Source organism: Rhineura floridana, chromosome 1 (assembly GCF_030035675.1).
Source record: "Rhineura floridana isolate rRhiFlo1 chromosome 1, rRhiFlo1.hap2, whole genome shotgun sequence".
Lineage (NCBI taxonomy): Eukaryota > Metazoa > Chordata > Lepidosauria > Squamata > Rhineuridae > Rhineura > Rhineura floridana.
The window spans coordinates 246,894,745-246,922,000 of NC_084480.1; the positions used below are offsets into that span (position 1 = coordinate 246,894,745).

General features: G+C 40.5%; 1 protein-coding gene across 9 annotated transcripts in view; it reads right to left on the reverse strand.

Moving 5' to 3' along the window:
- Nucleotides 1-23,067, reverse strand: part of OSBPL1A (oxysterol binding protein like 1A) — a 103,250-nt gene extending 80,183 nt beyond the window's left edge. Inside the window, exons 1-9 of one of the 9 annotated variants that reach the window (XM_061597198.1) lie at nucleotides 22,982-23,064; nucleotides 10,739-10,864; nucleotides 8,915-9,000; nucleotides 7,492-7,566; nucleotides 7,171-7,282; nucleotides 3,072-3,157; nucleotides 2,705-2,849; nucleotides 2,089-2,156; nucleotides 1,967-2,011 (exon numbers count right to left, since the gene is read on the reverse strand). In XM_061597198.1, the coding sequence (XP_061453182.1) occupies nucleotides 1,967-2,011; nucleotides 2,089-2,156; nucleotides 2,705-2,849; nucleotides 3,072-3,157; nucleotides 7,171-7,282; nucleotides 7,492-7,566; nucleotides 8,915-9,000; nucleotides 10,739-10,864; nucleotides 22,982-22,988 (750 nt within the window). In that variant the 5' untranslated portion in view covers nucleotides 22,989-23,064. Of the gene's footprint in view, nucleotides 1-1,966; nucleotides 2,012-2,088; nucleotides 2,157-2,704; nucleotides 2,850-3,071; nucleotides 3,158-7,170; nucleotides 7,283-7,491; nucleotides 7,567-8,914; nucleotides 9,001-10,738; nucleotides 10,865-20,656; nucleotides 20,815-22,981 lie in introns of those variants that run through there. The other 8 variants (XM_061597181.1, XM_061597190.1, XM_061597216.1 and 5 more) reach the window with 8 other exon arrangements.
- Nucleotides 23,068-27,256: the final 4,189 nt, after the last annotated feature.

Consider the following 27,256-nt stretch of genomic DNA (forward strand, 5'->3'; position numbering starts at 1 on the left):
TGACTGATAACGCTTACTAGAAAACTTGAACTGAAAATCAAACTAAGGATGGAAGATAAAACTTCTGGAGTCTATACTTCTAGAGTTTACAGCATCACCACAAACAGAAAAGTGTAATGGAAGTAGTTACTCCATATCATGACAACTAAGACAGGCTATATGCAAAATACTTCCAAGTCATAACTGGATAAAAGCTATTACCTCTCAGGGAAAAAATTCCTTATAAATCAAAAAGGCTTCTTGGAGAAAAAGTATTAAAATTAGTTTTAAAAAATCAAGGTTTTATATGACGTTCTTTGTTGCTCCATAGCTATCAGAACCCCCACAAGCAGCAACATGGACTGATCAGAGAAGGAACCAGTCAGATCTATTAGAATAGTGACATGAGATGTAGAGGTGCTGAAAACCGACCTAGGCCCCAGCATCGCAACCAGGGCCAAGACTGTTGGAGCAGGGGCCCTTTAGCCAGAGACTCCTCAGTTAGCATCTCTAGAGTGTGAAATATCAGTGCCTTTGCCCTCGTATGGAACAGACCCCTTCATAGCTGGAATCTACATCCCTTTATTGGCCTGTCAGCACATGCAACAAGTCTGGAGGAAATTGTTACAGGAAGAGGAGTGGTAGGATCTAAGCCAATGGGCTACCACTTTAAGGTCTTTCACCAGAGGTGGGGAACTGCCATCTGGTGGGCCAAATTTGGCTCATGAGGCTGTTTTCCCCAAACTACACCCACTTGCCCCATACCCAATGTCATATGTGACATCAGGTGTGGGGCAGCTGCCAACGTGCTATTGGGAGCCTTAAAATGGCTCCTGCCCATGACCGGATGGGCAGAACAGTTGAGGTCCACTGGATCAGTTGTGCAGGGCTCACAAAGAGTTTCCAAGTGTCCAACAATAAGTGGCTGTCGGGTGGGAACTGCTGCATAAAGTGTTTTGCCAGTTCTATACCTGATGCTTCCCAAAGCACTGAGCATAGGGCTGGCAAAGCCCCTTGTGCTGTGGTTCCCACCTGATAGCCACCTATCTATCTGTCACGTACTTAGGAATTGCTTCACAAGAGATTTTGACAGATGGGTAGAATAACCCATTGATCAATCATATGATGCCACAGTGACATCATGAGATTGACAGGTGAGTTGTCCTGCCCATCCGTCAAAGTTGGCCTACAGGGCTGGGGTCAGACAAGAATCTGGCCTGCAGAGCCAAAAAGGCCCCTCGCCCTTGCCTTTTACTCTTTAAGGACAGGGAAGAGGCTGGGAGGGACGGTCTGACCCTGGAGGCAAACAGCAGCAGCTCAGGTACCTCAGCAACTACTAGCCTGCCCAGTATGCTTTTTGTTAAAGTGTGGACAGGACAATAGCCTACTGCTCAAATATATCAGCAAAACCCCTATGCCTTATTAAATGAGATTATTATGAAAAAGCCTAGCATCTAGCTCTACCCCTATCTATAGCCACACAGCTATCATTGCAAGACAATAAACTGTAATGGGTTGCATTCTTAAAATGAAATATGAAGGAAAGTGTCAAGCAGCCTATATTTCACGCAAGTCAGGATAGTTAAGACATTTTGTAACTCACTAGCCTTTAAAATCCCAACCATCATCACCAGATGGGTCATACTAGAAAAAGGAAGAGCTTAGATGGTAGGTCGGGCCTGGAGAAAGGAGATAAGTTGACCCATGGTGTTAGTACTAGGATATCTATCCCTGCTCCTATGAGCCATTGCCTCAGCAAAGCAGTTTAGGGTCAGGCCATTTCTGATATGTTCTGCCTCTCTCTTACCATTTAGCACATTTGTTTGTTTGTTTGTTTGTTTGTTTCATTTGTATACCGCCCCATAGCCGAAGCTCTCTGGGCGGTTTACATGAATAAACCGTCTATTATTTCTGTCTTATTGCTAAGTATTGAAATAAAAACTATGGCCCATTAAAACACAGAGACAAAACAAAAAAAGCTAGGCACCTTCCAAAGGAGTCCTTCATATCGTTTCAGAGGCTTGTTGATCACCTAGAAAAGAAATGAGACATTAAACACAAGTCGATCCATGTTAGTGGTAGCTTTAACACATAATCTGCTGTACCCACCTTCCCAATGCCCCCTCCAAGTATTTTTTTCATTTCTGCACCTTGGGCTAAAGCAAAGGGTGTCTGACCTGTTCGAAGAGTAGACAGATTTACTTCAGCAGAGCTGGATCAGAAATAATATGTTGACAACCGTGAGAATATATCTTGTGTTTCACAGCTCTTTAAGGAAAAGCAAAGGCTGCTCTCTCAGTTTGAGACATTGTTCAACAGGCATTTTACCCAAGATCTTGCCATAGATTGATTCCAAAATATTCAACTAATATAGCCGTGTTCAATTTAAATGTCAAAATGATCCCCAACTTTTTTAAAAAAGTAAGCAACAGCAGTACTTTCAAGAATGCCTAAGCCAGTACTAGCTGAGCATATGGAGCTTTGTAAAAACTAAAATAGAATTATTAGCTATTTATTTTCATCAGCTTCTGGCAGTTATTTACTGGCAACTTAGACCCAGATTAAAATTCTGTAATAAAAAGCCAATTTGCATATAGATTATTTACAATGCTAAAAGACAGTATGGTAGACACAACTGGTTAAAAATTATAAATATTTTCTTTCTAGTTATTTTGCTTTTTAGGTGACAAGAGACATTTGGAACTAAGTGAAGCTTGTAACATACCATTTTTGTTCTTTATTTTGGAGTCTGCTCCACATTTTAGGAGCTTCAAAGCACAGTGCTTGTGGGCACGATATGCTGCACAATGTAATGGTGTATTTCCCATCTGATCAGTGCAGTTGATGTCAGGAGGATTTGACCTGTTTAACTACAGAGAGTTAGAAACATTATTTATCATACTTGTGCGCTTTCTGGCACACCACAGGCAACCAAGCAAAATTATAGACAGAAACCACAATAGGGCTCCATGTCATTCCACTGCCTGAGATCTGTTTCCTCCATGTTTCCCATCTATTTTGATTTAAGCAGCCAGTGTCTAGCATTACATGTACAGTTCTAAAATGTCAGAAAATGGTAACATAGCGTATACCAGTGCTGCAAGTTTTCCAGTCTCTCCTTCTCGTGCTGCTCCCAGGAGAAGTTCCTCAAGTTTTCTTTCTTGAGTCCTTTCCACAGCTAAGAACAAATAATTAATTAAAATAACATCCTTCCAAAAGGAAAGTTTCTTTTATTGCTAGATTCCAAGCCATTCACTTTTGTGGGTCCTCTCTCCTGAGCATGTCACAGATTTATCTTCCCTATCCTTGATGCCTGTTAATTTCCAGAATAATATAGGACAAGATCAACTCAGTGGTTGAGTTCATGTTTGGCACACGTAACACCTCCAAGTTCAATCCCCAGCATTTCCAATTAAAATGATCTTATTTAGCAGGCCTTGGAAAGTCCCATGCAGGGATTACATCTGATCACATTGTACCTTTGTTTATCTGGTCAGCTTGAACTGGTCCTGTTTTCCTACCCAGATGACAACCAAGGAAACAAGCTTGCAAATGATCAGTACAAACAAATCATCTCTCCCCACACACATAGCATGCAGTCATACGAGTGCAGCTTGACCTATCTGACTTTTAACATGAACTTGTGCAATTAGCATTTGTCTCTTCATACAGAGAAAATCAATAGCAAATCCTAACACACAAGGTTTGTTTGAAGGACAACTGAAATTCCAAAACACAAAGAATGACAAAACTGAGCAACCCTTGCCCTTAGTAGCCTGCAAAGTAAGGCTCAACTCTATGTGCAATATTGGGTAGTAAGAGATGTTATACAGTCTATTTTTCTCCACAAAATATGGACTTTATCCAAGACAGATTTGCTCTCTACATAAGGAATACAATTTCTAATCATTCCAAGGCTTTTATGTGTGCTTTCAAAAAATGAGAGTCTTAAAACAAGAGGGTTTTTATTACATAGGGCCCCAAACTACCTTATGTGGTACATGTGACACACATAACAAAGTCTGGCACATAATTATAGTGGAGCTGTCTCCAATCAGATAGCCCAAAGCACTTCTACTCTAAATATTTTACAACTACATCATAAGGTAAATGCCCAAAATAATGCTATTTTGTATTAGAATGCGTCCTGACACACAAAATACTGATGGATTTTATATTTCAGGGGAGTTTCCCCCAATAATACTCTGTTTTTACATGAGACCCTTTGCTTGCCACTTCTAGGCCCAAGCAGTTCTCCTTCCCTTTTCTTGCTTCCACTCCTGCCACCCACACTACAACTTCCAGCAAACAGTGCTTCTAGCCCTGTGGATTAGAGATAGTACTGTGTGTATCTGGAAGGCATCTTCTTAACAAGGAACTACAGTAGGGCCCCACTTTTTGACAGCCCGCTATTTGGCGTTCTGCTAATGCAGAGGCTTTCAGTTACAGTAAGGCCCCACTCATACAGCACTTGTTCCGCTTTTACGGCATTTTTCGAGCGTCGGATGCCATTCTATTGAATGAGTCCCACTTTTAGGCAGGTTTCGCTTTTAGGCGGGGGTCTGGAACATAACCCGCTGTATGAGTGGGGCCCTACTGTAGTTAGAAGCACTCCAAAATTTGGCAGCAATAGCGGAAGTCACAGACAAGGTAAGTAACTCCTTGAAACTAAGTAACAGCAGCCTTGGCAGATTGGACCAAGAGTCCATCAAGTGCAGTATCCTGTTTCTGATAGTGGTCAGACAAATCCTTCCAGGAAGTGTCCAAGTGGGACATGAAAGAATCTTTCCTTCCCTGCTGTTTGACTCCTATCCCTAGTAAATCAGAGTAACAAGGAGGGTATAGCTGGCTATCATGGTTAATAGCCATCAATAGACCTCTTCTTCTCCATGAAGTTGTCCAATTAGCCATCTAAGGCAGTAGCTATTATCACCATAAACTGTGGCAGCAAACTCCATAAGCCTTCTATCTATCTGTCTACAAACCCTGTGGAATTTTTATCCTTTTCTAAGCACAAGCATCTCTAGTTCTGACAAATCATTCTAGTTTAAGTTTAGCCTGGCCTTCTTCTACATCAACAATGCAGGACCAATAGATCATGGGAGAACTAGAGACAAATGACATTTACATCAGCAAGTGATAAATGCTACACTTAGTTTCAACCAACTGGTCATAGGTAACAAAAGATACATTGGAGAAATATATTGCGCAATACTGTAGGTACCATATTACGATGCTACACAAGCTTCTGAAGTTGATGGTAGAAATAACTCAAGTGCACATCTGTCCTTTTCTAATGCAGAAGAGCGAAGTGTGCATTTAATGCCAATATCACAAAGAATGCTGACCTTGGGTCATATCCTACTCAGAGTAGATCCACTGGAATTAATGAACATGGCTAACTTGGGGTCATTAATTTCAGTGGGTCTACTCTGAATAAAACTTGGTTAGATCTAGCCCCTTACTTCGGTGGATTGTCTAGTATGTGTGTCAAGGCACACTGACACCTGGTGTTTGCGCTCAGCTACCTCCGCCTCCCTTTCCTTCCAGCCGGCACAGTCAGTTCCCACCACACAGATAGCTGAGCAGCATGGCATGTGAGCAAGTGAGGCATGTGTGGTGTGAACACATCAAGAGAAGGGGTGACTGGGCTTATTTAAGCTTCAGCACCTCTTCCTCCCCCTTTTTTGTCACTGGCAGTCAGGGAAGATCAATCAAGCTGATTGGCTCTGGCTGTAAAGACAGGGAGACCCCAGGAGGGGGCTGCCTGCCAAAAACATAATGGGACAAAGTTCTGGAGCATCCCCCCACAAATACACACCTGGGCGCTCATTAAAAATTCACTGTATAATTAACATAGTACAAGGTATACATGTGTACTCAGGAGTAAACCTCTTCATATTTAATGGGGCTTACTCCCAGGTAAATCAAATTGCAGTAATCAGACCAGATTCAGATTCTGTTGAAGCTGTACTACTTTTTTGGGGGGGGGTATGGGGCTTTCTAGTATAAAGATGCATCATTCTGATTAAAGGAAGTAAGAATTTATGTTTATAATACAATCCTAACCAGATCTCATAATTCTTAGGCAAGTTTTTGGCACAAAAGCAGTGGCATCAGACCCAATTAAATGACCTGTTCGCACATGCATGAAAAGCTTAACTTAGTTGTGTTGTTGTGGTCCTCATGGCTGGTATCTTCTTTTACATCAGGCTCTTAACTGCTTTAGTGCAATAGCACGCACCCACAGCCATAGATTTCTGGTGTGCTAATGACGAACATTAATAGGGATGGTGCTAGGTACTTAAAAATTTGTCTCAGGGTATTTGCGTATACTAATTCATATGTAAAATTTAGGTTTCTGGCAAATTAAGATGGTGGGTAGGTGGGGTCTCAGCAGCACCACCCTTTACAGCATGCCCAGCAGTTGTGTAAGCAATTTTTTAAACAAAAGCTTTTAAAACAGAGGGGAAAGAACAGGCAATCTGGGCACAGCATAAATGATCTGGTGCTCAGGTCCCCTGGGCCACCGCTTAACAATACCCCCGATCATGTAACAAAGCAAACTGGGTGAAATGAAATGTTAACTTTATGGTGTTCATGTATCCCTGTTTTTCTTGCATGCCTGGTGTCATGGTTAAAAATATGGCCCATGTTCCTTCTGAATCACGAGAGAGTAAAGAGTCAAGATTGCTATGTTAGCCACAGATTCAAAAATTGCTGTTTCACATTTCTGTGCTTTCAGACACAATCTTAGTCATTCTGCACTATGGGAGGATTTTGTGTGTGCATGCTATTAATCTAAACTTTAGGTTTACTTCATACAAACAAGTAGGAAGCCACAGATATGGCAAACTACTGCCATGCAGAGATTTATCATATAAAATGGCCCCTACCAAGCAGTTTTCTTCACATCAGCATGTTTCTGGCATTAGATAAAAAAATTTTTTAGCAGGGTCTAATCATACCACTCATGATATGTTCAGTGCAGACAACTTCACACAGCCTCCACAGTGTTTATCATTAATGAGGAAAGCGCTCAGTCACCTTGGCAAAATAATTCTCTAAGAAGGATGCAGAGATCACCACTGTTCATACTGAATGATGAGACTGAGTTAGAAACTGCAGCTGTAAAGCATTTTTACTGGAATGCCAGTTCTCTAAAGTTCATATATCTTACAGAATGGATACCTTCCAGCATCTCTCTTATTTCTTTATCATGCGTAACATCTTTTGCAGTTTGTCCATTTCCATTAACAATGGAAGTATCAGCTTCGTATTCCAAAAGCAGCATAACTACCTCCTGAAAGACAAAGTTTAGTACTATTATCTATAGAGATCTATAGAGATCCTTTTATCCAGTTTAGTTTTGCTTTGCATTCTTAGCTTGGAAAGTGAATGCAATGTACAATAACAGGGAAATGACAAAGTGTCTGTGATAGAACAGTCACAAGCAACAATGGGATACCTCTGAACAAAGAGTTCTATGCCCAAGACTGAACATGTTTTTACCTTGCGCCTGGTGAAGGCTGCACGATGCAACGGAGTGTCTCCCATGTCATTTAGGACATTTACCTCAGCACCAGCCTATAAACAAAGATTGTTTAGTACTGCTTGGCACCCAAATTGTTACTTTTACAAAAAATATGAAGTCATCAACCACTTGAAGTCCTTCTTTGAAAAGTCACCTTAAGATAAAGTAAGTTTTTTTTTGTATTCTGAAAGATATGGGTAGTTAAGAGCAACTCAAATCAAAGTGTCTACATAAATCTGTCTACCTTTAATTAGAGATACAGATTTTGACCATTCACACACACACTATTCTTGCTTCTACATAAAATTTGTTTTAGTGGGGACAGCAGGAGGCTAGTTCAGAACAGCTGTAGTAAAAAACTTCTAAACAGCAAGTTTAGTCAGCATAGTAAAAACTATACTTGTTCCATGCTGGACTCACTTTAAATTAAAACTTTTCAAAAGTTAGTTTTTGATCCTTTACCCACGTCCATGTGCTATTGCTCTTTGCCCAAGCACAAGCTAAATTGGTCATGATCTGAGCTTTAAGAGTTTTGTATTTGGGAAGGTAACAATTCCTGTATGCTAGTCTACTTCATCACCAGCTTTAATCCAGTTTGCTCAAATTGGCTTCAGCTAATTTTTTCTCAAAACGGTCACAAAGAGGTCAGATCAAGCTAGATATGTAGCAGAACTAAATAGATTACGTGGTTTAACAATTACATAATCATGATGATGGTGGACTGCCTTCAAGTCAATTCCGATTTATGGTGACCCTATGAATAGGGTTTTCATGGTAAACGGTATTCAGAGGTGGTTTACCATTGCCTTCCTCTACATAATCATTTAGAATTCAAAATTAGAGTCAGGAGGCCTGGATTCTATTTCAGATTCCTGCTGGTGAACCCAAGGCTTGTGGTCTCACAGTTTCAACTTGGTTCCTTTTTTTTCAGATTCCAGTGTTCAGAAACAAATGTTGCATATTTTAAGCAGTAGGATTAGTGCTGAAAGACCTTTCTCTCAATGAGACCTCTTATTTGGATCAAGAGTCCTTTATAGGACATAGATAAATGACACATCTTGGACGTTTTAATCAGTTTGAAGCATAATCCCTTCTACTCTCATTCTTGCTACCAATATCAACATGTTCTGCTTCATATATGTTGGTATATACATACACACGAACGTGCATACATGTTCTGCTGTGTATCTGGAGCTCTGCTGTGTATTTGGAGAATACAATACTTGCATAGTAAAATGGGTACATAGTAAACTTCTGCATAAGGTTTTAGCATCTAACATTTACAAACTTCCAGGTACGTTTTTTAGCATTAAATTCTAATCTGTTGGGGGGGGAGGAATCCTACTTTTTGTTGCATGCAAAATATTAATTCATTAGAAAATAACAAGCTAAAATGTATACCTTCAGCAAATCCTTGACAACACTGGTATGCCCAAAATAGCATGCGAGATGAAGAGGTGTCCAGCCCAAGTTAGATTTGCTTCTGCCTATAGGTACAATATAAAACATGACAAATCCATACTATAGCATCCCGTCATACAACCGAAGCTCCTGCGTCCAGTTTAACAATCTGCAAAAGATCCTCCATGATTCTGCATTACACCTATTTAAGATATTCTCACAGGTGTTTGATGGAAATTCAATTCCTGTTACCATTGGTGAGAACTAGTTGGTACAGTGGCTAAATATGCATGTCAGGCAAGGATCAGGAGAATCTGGGCTCCCCCACTCTGCTACTGGGAAACCTTGGGTCAGCCATCATCTTTCATCTTATCCTATCTCAAAACGACTGTTGTTATGATAAGGAACACACAGACAGAGCTCTTCAGAGGAAGGGTAAGATTTGAAAAAAAAGAGACTCATGGCAATTTACTCTAATGGCTATGTTACAGCAATGCAATTAGGTAAAGAGTAGACAATGGTTTTTAATTAGATGTATGGTTATACAGAGGGAAAAAGCTTCAGTATGCAGTTTCCTGTGTGGAATTTTTAAGCATACATGGTGTTTTGTTTTGTTTGCTTTTATGAGTAAATCCTCCTTTCAGTTGTTTGTCCCTGAGGTTTTGGCTTTGGACATCAGGTGTTCTCACTCACTCACTCACACACTCACTCACTCACTGTCACACACACATGGCTTTTTTTGTGATGGTACTCTCCAGAACAGAGTACCAGCACCTCTTTTTTGGCTGCCCATAGCAACCATTGGGTGCTGGCACTCACAGCACTTTTATGAAGATACAAGTACAGGTACCTCATTAAAAAAAAGCACTGTATATGTTTGTGTGGAGAGAGAGAGAGCGAGAGCGAGAGAGAGAGAGCGCAAATTGGATTTTTTTTTAAATAGGTATACCTGGAATCATGCACAAGACACCCCTCAGTTCAAGCCAAAATGAAGATAACATGGACACCAAGCATTGGAGCTATTCCCCAGTTTTGTTGTGCAGTCTTTCTACCCTCTATGTAAAACAGCAGGTTGAGAATTACAACCTGCAGCTACCCAGATGTTGTCCATCATCAGCAACCACCATAGAATGGTAATGGATGAAGGAAGTTGTAGTTCAGCAGCATCTGGAAGGCCACAGAGTAGCCACTATTGGCCTAATTCTTGCCATGGTGTCTGGGGTGTACCACTTCAGAATGATCATGGAGGAGCATGATTGAATGCTCCTCCATACTGTGTTTTTTAAAAAAAACCTTCACATAGAAAACTAGATGCTTGTCATGAAGGTTCTAGCCTAACTTTCCTGTGAGTGTACACACACAAGCAATCTGAAGTGGTACAACCCATACACAGATGTACAAGCAAGAACTAGGCCTTGGTGAGGACCCTAGAGAAGAAAACAGGCTAAAAGCAGCTTTTGTTGGGGTAGCTCAAAATCCCATCAAGGCATTTGTTCAAAACATAGTTGGCACTTTTACAGGCAGTGGTGCCAGGTGACACAAGGCCTTTCTGCCATCTTCTCTAAAATGTATCTTCTCCCACAATTGATCAAAGAAACCACACACTGTAGTTTGATACGACATCTAGCCTGCAATATTTCAAGACTGCTACTTACTCTACTAATACTTTTTATATTTTACATTTTCCCAAGGACTGCCAGAAGACTAGTATTCTAGGCCACTTTTGAGATACTTCCAGGAATACTGATACCCACAAGAAGCTGCCTAAACTGAAGCTGTGGTGTCAATACTTTTAAATGTCCCAGTTATTACTTGAAAGGCTACCTTTGCAGTTGATGTTAAAGATAACCTCTCCTTTGTCCATGTTTTCCAGAAGTTGCCTGACTTCTTCACTGTTTCCATTTCTAGCATTATGGAGGAGCTGCTGTTCTGCCTCTGTGTTCATCTCTGCTAAAATACAGATAATGACCTTTTAAAAAAATTGTGTAATTTATATTCCACTTTTTCGCTAAACAAAATAGCTCTCAAGGCAGCTAACAACATTTACAAAAGTAACAATTGGCAATTTAAAACGCTAAAAACAATGAAAACCTAGCACACAGAAACAACACATACATATCCCTGCTGAATCATACCAAAGGCCCATCCAGTCCAGTATCTTGTTCCCACCATGGTCAGCTTGATGCCTATGGGAAGCCCACAAGCAGCAACTGGTATTCAAAACACATACCATCTTCAGTACATAATACATAGTAGTACATAGCCATCATGACTAGCAGCCATTGATCGCCTTATCCTCCATGTATTTTATCTAATCCCCTTTTAAAGCCATCCAAGTTGGTGGCCATCACTATCTCTTGTTGGAGCAAACTCCATAGTTTAACTGTTCTGTTATAATAGTAGCAGTAATAACAACCCCATTGCAGCCAAGATGGCCTTTCCTGCACTGCTAATATCAGTGTGGGGACAGTGATTTGGGCTGCATTGAGATAGTGGGGGGGGCATTAAAACTTCCACACCTCAGTGATCCTGATGTAGCCAAGATCAGCAATCATCTAAAAGCAGCATGAGAATAGCACTTTCTTGAACATCTGGATTGCTCCTGGGGAGTGAAGGCTTTAAACTACAATCCCAATGCAACTTAAAAGGGAGGGGGGAATTGCTGTTTAGTGATCTTTTAAACATCAGGATCCCTGGAGAATACAGGCTTTAAACTCCATTCTCATCAGCAGTCCTGATGGAGTGTCGCCACGGCAATCCACCACAGGAACAGCAGTGGTTTCCCTACTGTCAAAGTTGATCAGCTGGGCTGTGGGGAAAGTGGTGGGTGGGCTGCACAGAGAGCGACAGAGGGTTGCAGCCATATCACATGTTCTCTGCCAGCATTAACCAAAAGCAATGAGCCAGCATTTGCACAGTATCATTCTTAACAGGGTATATTAGCTAGGATCTTAAAAAAAACTTTGTGTGCATATCCAAGTGGCTCCATCTGCAGCCCACAGTTTGCCTCATTTCCTCTGCAGAGCGCAGCTTTGTGCTTCTCTAGAAGCTATTCTAGTGCTCTTCAAGTTTCAGGAATGGCTTTGGGGATAGCAATCTCTGAACAATAGCAATAATGAAAGAAACGTCAAAGACTTGTTTTAGAGCCAGTAATAGTATGGCATATCTCATAATCCAGGCTCATTTCAAGGATCTAGTCTACAGTGTTACTAATAAAAAGATACATGTCACCAGAGCGAGCTGATTGGAAATATTTCTAGTCCTATTGAAAGCATTATCTGGATACTGCACATTCATACATACAAGTGACACACTTAAGACACTTCTTGCAGATTTAACAAACAAGAAATCCATAAAAAATTTCTCCCATCTTCTCTCATTTCATGACTCAGCATTTCCTGGATTATTACCATTTAAGTTAAGCGGGTTTTTCTGAGGCGTTAAAGTTGAGGGACAATGTGAGTTAAGAGTTGAAAACAGAAAACTTACACATTTCACAGTTCTGTAGTTTCCTCAAGCGAACTGTCAACATACTTACTTGTTAGAATTCCCCTGGTTCAATAGAATGCTTCAAGTACTCAGCGTAGAAGTCTTGATTATGATATTTAGGGTTAGGGAAGCTTGCTAATGCATGAAGAACTAGAACTAATACAGTTCCAGATTATTATTGGTAACGCCAACCCCACTCCACTTGCTCACCCACAAGAATACACAAGGGAACAGCAAGTTTTCTAGAATCAGGCAGTTTGGTTAAGGGGAGGAACTGGTGTCCGATAAAGATATATAATACGTAATCACAAAATGTTTAACAGAACAGCTACACTAAATAGTATGCTTCCACAGAACCAGAAGATAGGCTGCACTTACTTTTTAAAAGTGATGGCAACATATCATAAGACAGAACAAACTCAAACCACCCAAAAGATTTTAAAGAAGATCTAGCATCCTAAGAAGTAAATTGTCAGATTCTAAAGAAGCTGTTTCAGTTAACAGTTCATAAAAGGTACTGTCGCAAACAGAAGCAGTTAGCAAAACTCATTTAGTACCAAGTTAACATGGCAGCATTTCTTAAAAACATTTTAAGGTGCAATATACCACTGAATCCCAGTTGCTGTGGAACAAACAGCGAGGGAAGGCTCTTGACATCAGGCCCTGGAACAGGCTTTCCATAAGAATCTGGCTGACCACGGTGGGAAACAGGATTCTGTACAAAATGATCCCGTGAGTAAGGCTCTTCTTATATAGACCTCTCTTCCAAAACCTACTCTACTTTGCAGGAGCTACTCATTCCAGCAGAGAAGTATACAGAGGATAGGATATTGTACACATTTGAACAAGTGCTACACACAAGGGGCTGTGATTTGGGAGGAAGCAATATTAAGAAGATATTGTAGCAGGACCATAGAAAGTCACCAGATTATTGATCCATCTAGGCTACAAACCTGTGGTTCCCAATCTTCCCCACCCCACGGACCACTTGAAAATTGCTGATGGACTTGCTGGACTACTTAATGATTTTTCTGCCTGTTATCACGGTTGTAATGCACCAGGCTAAATGCCATACAATTTTTAATTGTATTTTTATTTCCTCCTGTTTCTTATATTTTATTGTATTACAATTTGCATTCCATAATACAATAAAATGCAATATACGAAATAAAAGAAGGAATAACAATACCATTTAAAATCAATGGATGGTATTTAATACTAGTTCTACTCAGAACAGAACTGAAGTTAATACACATGACTAATAGAGTAACACAAAGAAGTAAAAAGGATAAGAGATAGAGAAAATGAGACTGATTAAGTTCCAAGTAATATTCATTGAGTCTTGGTTCTCCCGCCTGCTCTTTTCTCATGGAAATAAGTGCTTTATATCTGTTTGACACTGTGGAGGACTAGCAGAAACATAATTTTCATAATTTGGAGCCATGGAACTCTGCTGCCACCTGGGCACAGCAGGGGCCCAGCTAGCTCAGCCGAGACTGGTATAATTAGAGCCGGCAGAAAGCCCAAAAAAGGGCATTCAGAGGGTGTCAGGGGCAGAACCAAGGGTGGGGGCCTTATGCTGCATCCTGAGCTGATCTGCCAGTAAAAGGGGTGGCAGAAGGAAACATGACTTTCTTTTCCTTCTGCCGAGCCCTGCCTGTGCAGCCAGCAGCCTCCCCTTCCAGCAACTCCTGTTACCCCTTCCGCCGGCTGTGCTACCACCAGCCTCTGCCGAGTTGGATTGCTCCTTTAATAAATAAATATAATGTTGGTTGTTTATTCTGCTTTCACTGATTTTTGCCTGCTCCACTTAAAGTGGTAAACACCCAAGAGATGCTAGGTTCCTTTCAGCTCAGCAGCCTGTAGTTCAAAGTGTAGTAATTTTTAAAAAAGTAATTAAAATAATTAATTCAGTTTGTAATTAATAAAGTGAACTTTTAATACACAAGCATGATGATATTATGGGCAATCCAAGTTATACATAATACATTTATGTTCCTAAAGTAACAAAGTGGCTTTTGATCTGTGAAGGGTGCTAAAAAATTATTGTATATTTTTCAATTTTCCCCCAAATGTCATTTCCCCCCCTGAAAAAAACTGGGGAAAATGGTTTCAATATTTCTGATCATTTCACATATCTAACTCTACCACTGAGGTACAGCCTTTCTTGGTCCTGTCTTCCCTTCACACACACACCCTGTTTAGCTGCCACTCATCAATTCCAGCATTAGACTAAATTTTTAAGAATTCCAGTATTCCACCATTTCAACCACTGGCAACTATCTTAAAACAAAAGGCCCAAGGAGGGATTCCAAAACTGTTTTATTGTGCAAATCCTTATAAGAGAAGGTTTGGGGCATCCTTATAACTTCTGATAGGTGATTGGTTGTCAGTTATTCAGTCTTGGACCCATACAGCAAACCTAGAAATATATAATGGAGTGTAGCAGCAGACCAAGGGACACAAAGACCAAATGGCCTATACCTATAAACATTAGGAGGAAGAGGACCACTAAAGTAGGGGTAGCCAATGTGGTGCTCTCCAGATGTTGTTGGACTACAACTCCCATCAGTCCCGGCCTGCCTGGCCAGGGATTATGGGAGTTGTAGTCCAATAACATCTGGAGGGCACTTTGTTGGCTACCCCTGCACTAAAGTATGCAGAGCCTATAATACAATGGCCTTAATTATCCTTTGATAAGCTCTTGGAGTTATGTAAATGTTTGATTGTGTTTGCACTGCGACCTTCAAATCTATACATTGTTTGAAAGTAGATCACATTGACTACTTAATCTTTAAAGCCTGAGAGTTCAGGGTTTCTGCATAATCAAGATCAAGCTGGTGCTGTAGTCACCATACTTCTAGGAAATGGTTCAAACTTTTGTTTTTATTAAACGGTAAAAGATTCCATTACAGAGCAATAAGGTTTGTATAGTTCAGGACTGAAAAACAAGGAAATAGTAAACTGAGCAATTTTCTGTGCTTAGCAATAAATACAGAAGGCTTCTGTGGTTTAGCAGGATTTTTTTAAAAAAAAGATACACTGCCAATGTTTCCTTTGCAACTAGAACTAGTGTTTTGCTTTTAGTATTAGATGTTTTCGCCAAGACACTGAATTTTACAAATACCCTGTGACCAGATCTATGTGTGGTGGAGGGTCTGTATGTGACTCACTTGTACACTATACATTCTTCACCCTTGGTTTAACAAGTAAGGAAGCTGGCCCTGTTGCTGCAGATTTCACCCCATTTGTACATCTGTTAAGTACTGTATGGTTTTAGTAAAGCTGTCCTCCATTAGAATTTTAATCTGTTTCCATTGTAATTTATTTTATTTAGTACATTTATATGCCACCTTTCCAGCAAGCAGTTCAAGGCAGTGTATGTAGTTCTCCCTAGTGTATGAAAATATGGAAGAGCTGTGTACGAATGTATCATTAGAAATTACGGTACTAATGAAAATGCTAAAGTGGAAGCATGCAATGAACCTGAACCTGAATTATGTAACATCCACTCTGTGCAGTTTTTGTTCTTGAAATAAATAATGCCTTTTATCACAAAATGTACCTCCACATTCCCAGTTCAGCACTATAAGGCTAAGATCACAGAAAGCATCCTGGGGAAATACAGGGGTGTTTCCTCACCGACCCAACTCTCTGTGTTGCTTGCAAAAAGGGAATCAATTGTGCAAGTTGCACAGTTCCAATTGTCCTCCTATGCCAATTACTGTTTTATCTGTATGGATGAGAAGGAAACAGCACTAGCTGAAGAACCACACATATATGGACTACAGGAATTCACCTGAAACTCTCAGTCCTTAAATTGGGATTCTACAAATACATCCTAAAATAAGGAAGACTAATTAATATTCACTTCTGTCATCCTAAATAAGCCCTGGTAAATTTAATGGGACTTGTTTGTGCCAAGGTTTGCACATACATGTCAAATAAACGTGTCAAGTGCCTCAAAATCACTGTATTCAGTTGTATTATATTGCATTCAATATAACCAAGTGTAAAGTGATGCACACTGGGGCAACAACAACAACCCTTAATTACACATATATGTTCATGGGACCTGAATTGGAGATGACTGATCAGGAATGGAAAGCTCAATGAATATGTCAACCTATGTGCAGCAGCTGTGAAAAAGACGAATTCTATGCTAGGGATCGTTTAAAAAAGGAATTGAAAACAAGACCATGAATATTATAATGTGTTATACAAATTTATGGTGCATACTGGGAATACTATGTACAGTTGTGGTTGCCTCTCCTCAAAAAGGATATTGTAAAGTTGGAAAAGGTTCAGCAAAGGACAACGAAAATTGTCAAGGAATGGAGCAACTCTGAGAAAAGGCAAGTAAGAAGGGATATCATATATAAAATTATGGTGTGGAGAAAGAAACATTTTTCTCTCTCTCAGTACTAGAACTCAGGAACATCCAATGAAACTGCATTTTGGAAGAATCAGGACAGACAAAAGCCCATTGTTAAACTACGGAATTCGCTCCCACAAGGGGCATTGATAGGCACCACCTCCGATGGCTTTAAAAGGAGCTTAGACAAATTTGTGGAGGAGAAGCCCATCAATGGCTGCTAGTATAATAGCTATGTTCTACCTCCGCTGTTGGGAGGCAGTATGTCTCTGAACACCAATGATCGAGAATCGCAGGTGGGGAGGGTGCTGTTGCACTCAGGTTCCACTTGTGGGCTTTCCCATAGGCATCTGGCCAGACACTGTGAGAACAGAATGCTGGACTAAATGGGCTTCTGGCCTGATGCAGCAGGCTCTTCTTATGTTCTTGTTATAATGAATAGTCAATAAATTGTCATTCTTCTGCCAATTTTTTAAAAGATAAACATTCCATTTGTTCTGTCAAGAGCTGCAGGAATTATTTTTGTCTGGATTCACCTGAACGGTGGTACTTTTCATTATGCTGATCATGAAAAAGCATAGCATTTCTAGCTTGTAATGAGAATTCAGTTTTGTCTTTTGAATTGAAAGATGAACTCATTTGGGCCAAATCTAGCTTGCCCAGTGAGTTCACAGCTATGCTGCTCTCCAATTTTCAGCATTTACAATTGCTAGACACAAAGAGAGTGGGGGAGAGAATACTGTAGCATTGTTGCCAAAAAGGCAGAAGCAAAATGACAATTAGTATTGCTTCCCTCCCACCTCTGGGGGAGGAGCAGAGATGCTGGGAAACAGAATTGCCAAGATCTCTAACAGTTGGGTATGTTGAAAGAGTGCTGCAGGGTCTGCCTTATGCCAGTATGGGATGTTTCATCATCTGCCTAGCTCCATACAATGTTGCACTGTCTCCGTAAGGATGGAGAAATTAATGCAATCTGTAACATAGCCTCATTCTTCAATGGTGGGCATGTTAACAGCAAATGCTGATTCTTTTAACAGCAGTGCCCTGAAATCCCTTTTGCATGATTTAACGGTTGCATCTACTGATTTGTTAAGGCCAGAAAAATCCTCGCCCCCCAAAATCAGAAAGTTTCATATCCACCCTTTAACTTCTTGCTTAGAATATCCTACAACTCAAATATGAAACAGGATTCTAGCTTAGATTTTGTTGTGGTGAGTGGTACTAATATTTCAGTTGCATTGCAAGTTTTTAAAATTCTGTTCCCATTCCCTTTTTAAAAAAAAAAAAATACTTAAGGAAATTGACATTTATAGATCGTGAAAGGTTGTGAATGTTGTTGCTGTAAGCTAGTAAGATTGAGTTTTACAGTACAAACAATAACTTTGTACACATATATATTTGCATTAAAGGAGTGCAAAATGGAGCAATTCTTACACAGAGTAGCATATTCACTGAGCGATAATGAGGTAATAAAGAGGATCCAAGACCTCTCCAGATCTGAGGGCATCTTTTTAATAACTATGTGAAATACGTAAGTCTAAGGTAGAAATACTTAATTTAGGTTTTTAATTATTTTTATGTCAGGAAAAGTAAACTTGAATATTGTTGGTCTCATGTAAACCATGACTTAAAACAGATAATTTTTTTAGAAAGAGCTGTGCCAACCATCTTTAATTTATTTGACACAACTACATCCAGAAGTATGGATGTTCTACATGGTTATTAAAGATATCTATGGAAGCACACCTTAATAACATCTCAATACGTTGCAGGAAGCTAGAATTTGGCTCAAATTAGGTGTTCTGGCAAATTCCTAGAGATCTGACTATAATAGCCAATAATACTGTCAACTTTAAATGCATTAACAGTTTTCTTGCAGTTACCAGCAACTTTGTTTGGAAAGTCATCATGAAAGTATTGCCACAACCAAATAATGCAAATTGACTGATCATCAGCACAACGACTCACATTTTGGTTGTTGGGATACAATATAATCACTGATCAATTAATGCTTTCAGTGTAGCAAGGTTCCCCCCCAAATGGAGAACATAGCTGTTAATCACATTATATCTGCTCCAAACTCAAAACAAATTACAACGTAAATTTAGTTTAACACCTGGTATAGCACAGTGGGGAGGAGAGCCTGGATGGGAGTCCAGAGTCTGTGAGTTCAAATCCCCACTTGTGTCTTCTGGGTGTCAAGGGCCAGCTAAAGATCACCTCCACAGTGAGTGGCTCAGGGGTTACGTGCCCTGCCACCCGTGCAGCCTTGGGCAAGATGCATAGTCCCAAGGAGCCCAGTTGCCCCCAGCTGGCAGTTGCGGACAAGGAAGGGGCTGGCTTGTGCAGCTGTGGCAAGCTGAGCAGGCTCTAGCCAGCTGTGGAGGACTAGCCTCAGAGGGAGGCAATGGTAAACCCCCTCTGAATAATGCTTACCATGAAAACCCTATTCATAGGATCACCATAAGTCGGGATCGACTTGAAGGCAGTCCATTTCCATTTTCATATTTAGTTTAACCATTCATACTAAGCTTCATACTAGGAAAGGCTTAAAATCTCATCCTTCATGCTGCTTTAGGAAACATGTCCTCTTCTACCTAGGATTTCAGTTTAATTGACTGCATTTATTGTATAATTGCTTCAGCATACAAGTGAACTGACACTGGTTAGAATATACCATCTATATCACAATATTCCTATCCTACACTAGCCATAATGGCACATAAAAAGTAAAAGGGAGATACAAAAGCCCTGCACAGAATCTAATGCATATGCTTTCAATCACTGTACAAATGGGCATGCATTTTAAGTTAAAACACACATTGTTAATTCTCATGTTCAACTGTTTACACATTCATCATAATAGTGTTTGCGGTGACTTCATCTTGATGCTGCTTCCTTCCATATACTCAAAAGTTTGTATTGTATTTATCACAAACAACCTTAAGGAGGGATACATCTAAAAGTGTACATTGTACGACTGAACACAACACATATAACATTCTTAAGTTAGGGTGTATGCTTGACCACGATGAGAAATGTTTGTAACAAAGGCACCCTATAGTATGATGAATAACCCTAGTAGTTTGCAGAATACAAGGTTTTAATGGGGTTGTCAGCTCGTTTTGCCCCAGTGTCCACTTTCCTGACAAAAACAAGCCCAGCAAGTGAAGCTTTTCCTAGGATGGGTCAGGCTTCACGTGTCAAGATTTCTGATGCCATGATGCTGCTTTTCCAGCCAGACAAAACAGTGGGTCGCTCTAAACTTCAGCCAGGCTTCTGCATAACCCTCTTAAGGATTCACAAGGCAGCCAGTCTGAACAACTCAGTAAACTTTGCACGAACGATTAAGAAATCTATCACACCAGAGATACACATGACTGTTTTCGTCTAGAGAGAGGAAATGCCCCCTCCCAGATACGACAAACTGTCAGAGGAGAATTCCCATTTCTAGGCAAAGCCTGCCGGATCTTCTGTGCCTTGTCAAAGCTCCTTTTCAAGAGGGGCCAGAAGCAGGCGTGGGGTGCTGTGTTGTATATACACATCACGAGAGCAGATAAGCGCACAGGCACACCGCTTGCGGGCAGCAAGAGCGCGCTTGTCACTCTGCTCGGCGCATTGGCGCTGCCAGCAAGGTCCTAGCCGCACTACCAGCTGAACAGAGCAACACAGCCCGAGCACGGCAGAAACCGCCTTAACAGGTTCTAGGAAGAAAACTCCCAGCCCACACGATGCTGCTCCTCCTCCCAGACAGAAAAAGATTCCAAGTTTCCCTGCAGCCCCCCCCAATAACCAAGCAAGCGCGCGCACTCGCGCGCGGAAAAAGGGGGACTCTTTTGGCTACGCTCTCTACGCTTCCCAACCGCGTATGCACATACTCTGTGCCCACACCTCCTCTTCCTCTCACCGCTTCAGGCGGCGGCGCCAGGCCGGCAGCAAAATCCTTTCAGCCAACCAAGGTCCCCGCTGCAAAGCGCCGCCGCTCGCTTAGTTTACCTTCCCCATGGCCCCGCCCCTCGGGTTCTATTATAGTTAGCGCTCCCCCGCACGTGACTGCGTGCGGCCCTCGCCGGGAGGATCCCTAGCCGCTCCTCCCCTGGCCTGCCAAGACTGAGACAAAATCCCAAAGGGAGCCACCAGACCAGAGGATGGCAAGAAGAAGTTCCTCCCAACGGCGGAGCCGCGCGAGGCAGTCAATACTGTTCCTTGTGCTCCCCCACTCTGCGCCGAGTGATGTAGTTCCACACAGTGTGGAGAGCGAAATCATTCACGCGTCATAGGTTTTGTTCTCCCACTCCTCAGAGGTGTGTTTTTTTTAAGTGCAGATGCTCCTGCGATCCTCTATCGTGAACGTGTGCAACATGCCTAATTCTTTTCAGTTATGCAAATACTGATGCTAGTGAGGGCTTACTACAGAAACAGAATCGGTTGGATTCCTGTTAGCCAGTGATCAGGGTTTATGGAAACTGTGTAGCTGACAACATCAGAAAGGCCACAGGTTTCCTATCCGTAATTTCAAGCACCTGTGCCAGTGCTTGGTTTCTCAAGCACTTGCGTAGCTGGATCACAATGCATGCTTTCTCAGGAGTTTTATCACACTGAGTTCAATGGGGCTCCTGTCAAATAAGTACACACAGGATTGCAGCCTACACTACAGTATGCTTCACTTTTATCTCAACAGCAGACCAATACTACGCAGAGTTAGGCATACCCAGGCTCAAACGCACTGAAAAAGAATCGGGCTGCACGACTCACTCCTAAATCAAGGGACTGCAGTAAGAGTGTAAAGTTGTGCAGGCAAGGAGTGCCTGTACAACTACAGAGTTAATCAAAAACAGTTTTGTGGCACCTTAAAAGCAAGAATTTGTAAAATAAAATCAATACCAGAAGATGCCTGTAAAGTTGCAGTATGTAATTATATTGAGTTGGGTTTGATTTTTGTGATTCCATGACTTATGACTCAGAATTTGACACAGCATGGAGGCGTATGCATATATATGTGCTATTTGGTATGGTTTAAATTTGTATACTTGTTTTTAATGTTCTTAATTGTTGTAAACTGCCCAGAGGGCTTCGGCTATGAGGCAGTATATAAATGCAACAAATAAATAAATAAATAAATAGATTTTATTTTGGCATAGTAAATCTGGCATATGATGGCATAATAAATTTTTCATGAAGGGATCCTACCTCTTCAAATGTGAGGGTTCCTTGATCTGAGAGATCAAGCAAACATTTTGATCGTGTTTGTAACGTGATCTGGGTATATGTTAAAAGGAGTTGGAGGGAGGAACACACACACAGGTAGTTTATCTTCATATCTAAGCTAAAGAAGTGCTATGTGGTACAATTAGTAGATGACCAAGATCTTTTTCCTGGAAATACGATTTCAGTTTCCTTGACTTTGGAACTCCCAGTTTATTTACTCCAGAACAAACAGAGGTACCATTGATATTTATTACTTTTTTAATCACTCATGGATGAAGCTGTTTGGAGTTGTCTAGTTATTGTAGTTTTAGACATAGGCAGAGTAATCCTATGATTATTTACTCAGAAATAAGTCAAACTGTGTTTATTGGAGGTTATACTCATGAAAGTGTGCATATGATTACAACCTCACTTTACAAATAAAGTACCAGCTGCCTCTTTAAAAAAAACCCACAAAGTGTTCTGGGCAGATTTAACTTCTTTCCAAGTGTCTGGATAACAGATTTTTTTCTGTATAATTCATGGCAACATAGGTTAGCAGAACTACATCATGAGCAACTTGATCCACCAACTAACTTTACACTTGTAGATTTATTGAAGGAAAACTCTTCCCACACTGACAAGTTTTTACAACACCAGTTCCAAGCCATACTATGCAATGCTAAGAAATATTCTAGTTTTTTTTTTTGTTTCTGCTAATGTCTTCAACATGTTTTGGAGAGAACTGTACATAAAAAGTAGAGAAAAATCTAACATATCTATAATACAATCTGATTTTAATGAGTTTTATAGGTGAGATGAGCCATCTCATTAAAACAGGCCATTGAATATTCTCCAGAAACTCTGAAGTAGCTCTTTTTTAAAAAATTAAGAAAATAAGGACAATAAATGGAATGATAAGATACAATGTTAGAAAAATAAATAGAATATTGGAAAACAGGTTTAACTGCTGACACTAAACTTTTAAAAATCTAGAATAGATGTTATTTTCTTACCTGGCATTTTTCTTTTTATCAGAAAACACTGCTACATAGATTGAAGTAAATCCCACGCTAGTTGTAAAAATGTGTTCCTTATTCCTTACGTACCATTTCTGCTGCAGTCCATAGCTGCTAATGTGCCTGAGAATAATTTTGCAATAGCTCTATATTACTGAAACTGCAAATGGAGCAGTAGTAAAGTGTTGCGAAGAGCTACACACTATAATAATGTGCCAGTGTGTTGAAACAAAGTATTTTCCATTTTCCATTAGATAAAGTACTGCAAAGTAGGTCAGGAGCTACAGAGCAGTGAGAAAGTTTTTCAAGAGTAGGCTGTTCTAGGACTAGACATGTTTAACTTGTAGCAACTATTAAGAAACAAGGATGATGCATAAAAAGATGTAATATGTGTGGGGTGTTTCTTATTAATGATGTTTGTTTTTTTGTTATTAAAATATAGTGATAACATTGTGAAATAATGCCAGAGAAAAATTACCACACAATGGAATGTTACTAACATTATCAAAATTATTTTTATGGTACTGATGTTGCATATGTAGAGTTCTGGTTATCACTTTCTTAGGAAGATATCAGACAAGTAGAAAAGGTACATAGAAGGGCAAAAATTATCAAGGGCATCAAAATGTCTTCCATATGAGTGAAGTATATAGCCTATCCACATTTACTTAGAAGCAAGACTCAATGAGTTCAATGACACATACTTTCTTGCAAGTGTGTGGAGGAGTGCATTCTATACATTTCATTTTTAAAAATAAAGACATGGTTAAGAACATTACAAATAGTTTTGAAAAGTGAATGGAAAAATCTTATATTTCAGTTAGAGAATATCTAATAAAATAATCTTACAGAACTTTGTAAATAAAACAACAGAACAAAAAGATGGCTCACAGAACATAAGTTGCAACTAGCATATCAAGGAGCTTACAAAGCTGTTTCAACAACCCAGATAGTTTAAACAAAATAATGGCAATCTCAGTCTATGGGATTTACCATCACAAAAGTTTGTGATGGTGATTAGACAAAGTAATGAAAGATGGAAATTTCAAGAGCTACTGGTTAAGGGATCAACCCTTGTATTGCCACACCAGGGGAGTTCACTATGTGATGAGACAAGGTTGTGCTGTGCTGTTTGATACAGAATGTTGGGATGTGCCTTCAAGTTGATTATGACATATGGCAACCCTATGAATCAGTGACCTCCAATAGCATCTGTTATAATCTTGTAAGTTCAGGTCTGTAGCTTCCTTATGGAATCAATCCATCTCTTGTTTGGCCTTCCTCGTTTTCTACTCCCTTCTGTTTTTCCCAGCATTATTATCTTTTCTAGTGAATCATGTCTTCTCATTATGTGTCCAAACTATGATAACCTGTTTCATCATTTTAGCTTCTAGTGATCGTTCTGGTTTAATTTGTTCTAACACTCAATTATTTGTCTTTTTCACAGTCCATGGTATCTTCAAAGCTCTCCTCCAGCACCACATTTCAAATGAGTTGATTTTTCTCTTATCAATTTTTTTCACTGTCCATCTTTCACATCCATACATAGAGATCGGAAATACCATGGTCTGAATTATCCTGACTTTAGTGTTCAGTGATACATCTTTGCAATTGAGGACCTTTTCTAGTACTGTCATAGCTGCCGTCCCCAGTCCTAGTCTTGTTCTGATTTCTTGACTATTGTCTCCATTTTGGTTAATGACTGTGCCAAGGTATTGATAATCCTTCACAAGTTCAGTGTCCTTGTCAACTTTAAAGTCACATAAATTTTCTGTTGTCATTACTTTAGTCTTTTTGACATTCAGCTGTAGTCCTGCTTTTGTGCTTTCCTCTTTAATTTTCATCAGCATTCATTTCAAATCATTACTGGTTTCTGCTAGTAGTATGGTATCGTCTGCATATCTTAAATTACTGATATTTCTCCCTCCAGTTTTCACACCTCTTTCATCTTGGTCCAATCCCGCTTTCCATATGATATGTTGTGCATATAGATTAAACAGATAGGGTGATAAAATACACCCGTCTTACACCCTTTCCGATGGGGAACCAATCGGTTTCTCCATATTCTGTCCTAACAGTAGCCTCTTGTCCAAAGTATAGGTTGCACATCAGGACAATCAAATGCTGTGGCACCCCCATTTCTTTTAAAGCATTCCATAGTTTTTCATGATCTACACAATCAAATGCTTTGCTGTAATCTATAAAGCACAGGGTGATTTTCTTCTGAAATTCCTTGGTCCGTTCCATTATCCAACATATGTTTGCAATATGATCTCTGGTATCACTTCCCTTTCTAAATCCAGCTTGGATATCTGGCATTTCTTGCTCCATATATGGTAAGAGCCTTTGTTGCAGAATCTTGAGCATTACTTTATTTGCATGGGGTATTAAGGCAATAGTTTGATAATTACTGCATTCCCTGGGATCCCTTTTTTGAAACTAAACGCTTCCAGTCTGTGGGCCACTGTTTAGTTTTCCATATTTTCCACATCTGTTGACAAAGTTTTGTCAAAATTTGGACAGATTCAGTCTTAGTAGCTTGTAGCAATTCTATTGGTATGCCACCTGTTCCTGGTGATTTGTTTCTTCCAAGTATTTAAAGAGCAGCTTTCACCTCATTTTCAAAAATTTCTGGTTCTTCATCATACGGTTCCTCCATGAATGAATCTAATCTAATTCTAATGGAGTGCCACAGGGTTCTATCCTCTCTCCCATGCTATTTAACATCTATATAAAACCGCTGGGAGCTATCATCAGGAGTTTTGGGCTGCGGTGTCACCAATATGCTGATGACACGCAGCTCTACCTCTCTTTTAAATCCTCACCGGAGCTGGCTGTGGAGACCTTGTCCAAGTGCCTGGAATCCGTGAGTGGGTGGATGGGAAGGAACAGGCTGAAGCTTAATCCTGATAAGACCGAGGTGCTGCTTGTGGGTGACAGGGGAAGGTTGGGTGTTGTTGACCTGAGGCTTAATGGGGTGAGTTTACCCCTGAAGGATCAGGTCCGCAGCCTCGGGGTTGTTCTTGATTCCAAGCTGTACATGGAGGCGCAGATTTCGGCAGTGAGCCGGGCAGCTTGGTATCAACTACACCTCATACGAAGGCTGCAACCCTACCTCCCTATTCATCAGCTCCCACTGGTAGTACATGCCCTGGTCACCTCTCGATTAGACTACTGCGCTCTACGTGGGGTTACCCTTGAAAACGGTCCGGAAACTACAACTGGTGCAGAATGCGGCGGCTCGGTTGCTTACAAACAGCCGCTGCCGCGATCACATCACACCAGTGTTATTTCATCTACATTGGCTTCCAGTTGTTTTCCGGGCCCAATTCAAGGTGTTGGTGTTAACCTTTAAATCCCTATACGGTCTCGGCCCAGTTTACCTGAAGGAGCACCTCCAGTACCACAAATTAAGCCGCCCGACTAGATCAGCCACGCAGGGCCTTCTCTCAGTCCCACCAACGAAAACAGCTAGGTTGGTGGGGACTAGAGAGAGGGCATTTTCAGTGGCGGCCCCCACTCTCTGGAACTCCCTCCCGTTTGATCTTCGCCATGCCCCTTCCCTGGATACATTTCGCCGAGCCTTAAAAACTTGGCTCTTTGGACAGGCCTTTGGGATCTCCGGGGTGGGCTAATTTTTCTGTGATTGTTTATTGTTTCTGATTGCCCTACATAGTTTTACGCCTGCATTAGTGTTGACTGCATTGTATTTTATTCTGTAATTATATTGTATTTTATTGAATTTTAATATGTACGTCGCCTAGAGTGGCTTCGGCCAGATAGGCGACACAAAAATTAAATTTATTATTATTTATTATTATTATTATAAGACTGGGCTGCAAAATGTGTTTAGGATTAGCATTACTTATCTCTCAAGGAACTCTTACCATTGAGAAACCGGTCTAGCTATTATAGCTATTCACAAAGAAATTGTTTTTTTAAAGCAGCTGAGGCCTCATCCTCCTAAGAATTACAATTCCCATGGTTCCTTCAGAGAGAGTTGTGAAATATATTGAGCTGCCATCATCACAGGATTTGCATCTGTGCATAAACCATCCATGTGGAGGCATCGTTCTCACAAATGGTGCTTGCACTTGAATCTAGGAGGGTTACAAAGTAGTCACTTGAGTGTAGTCCCCTGTATGAACTTGCTCTTAGCATGATCTTGGAAATTTGGAATAGGAAGCACACTTCCTATTTCCTATGTTTTCTATCATATGCAAGATATAACATCATCATCATCTATTACCCACCCTTCACCCAAAGTTCCCA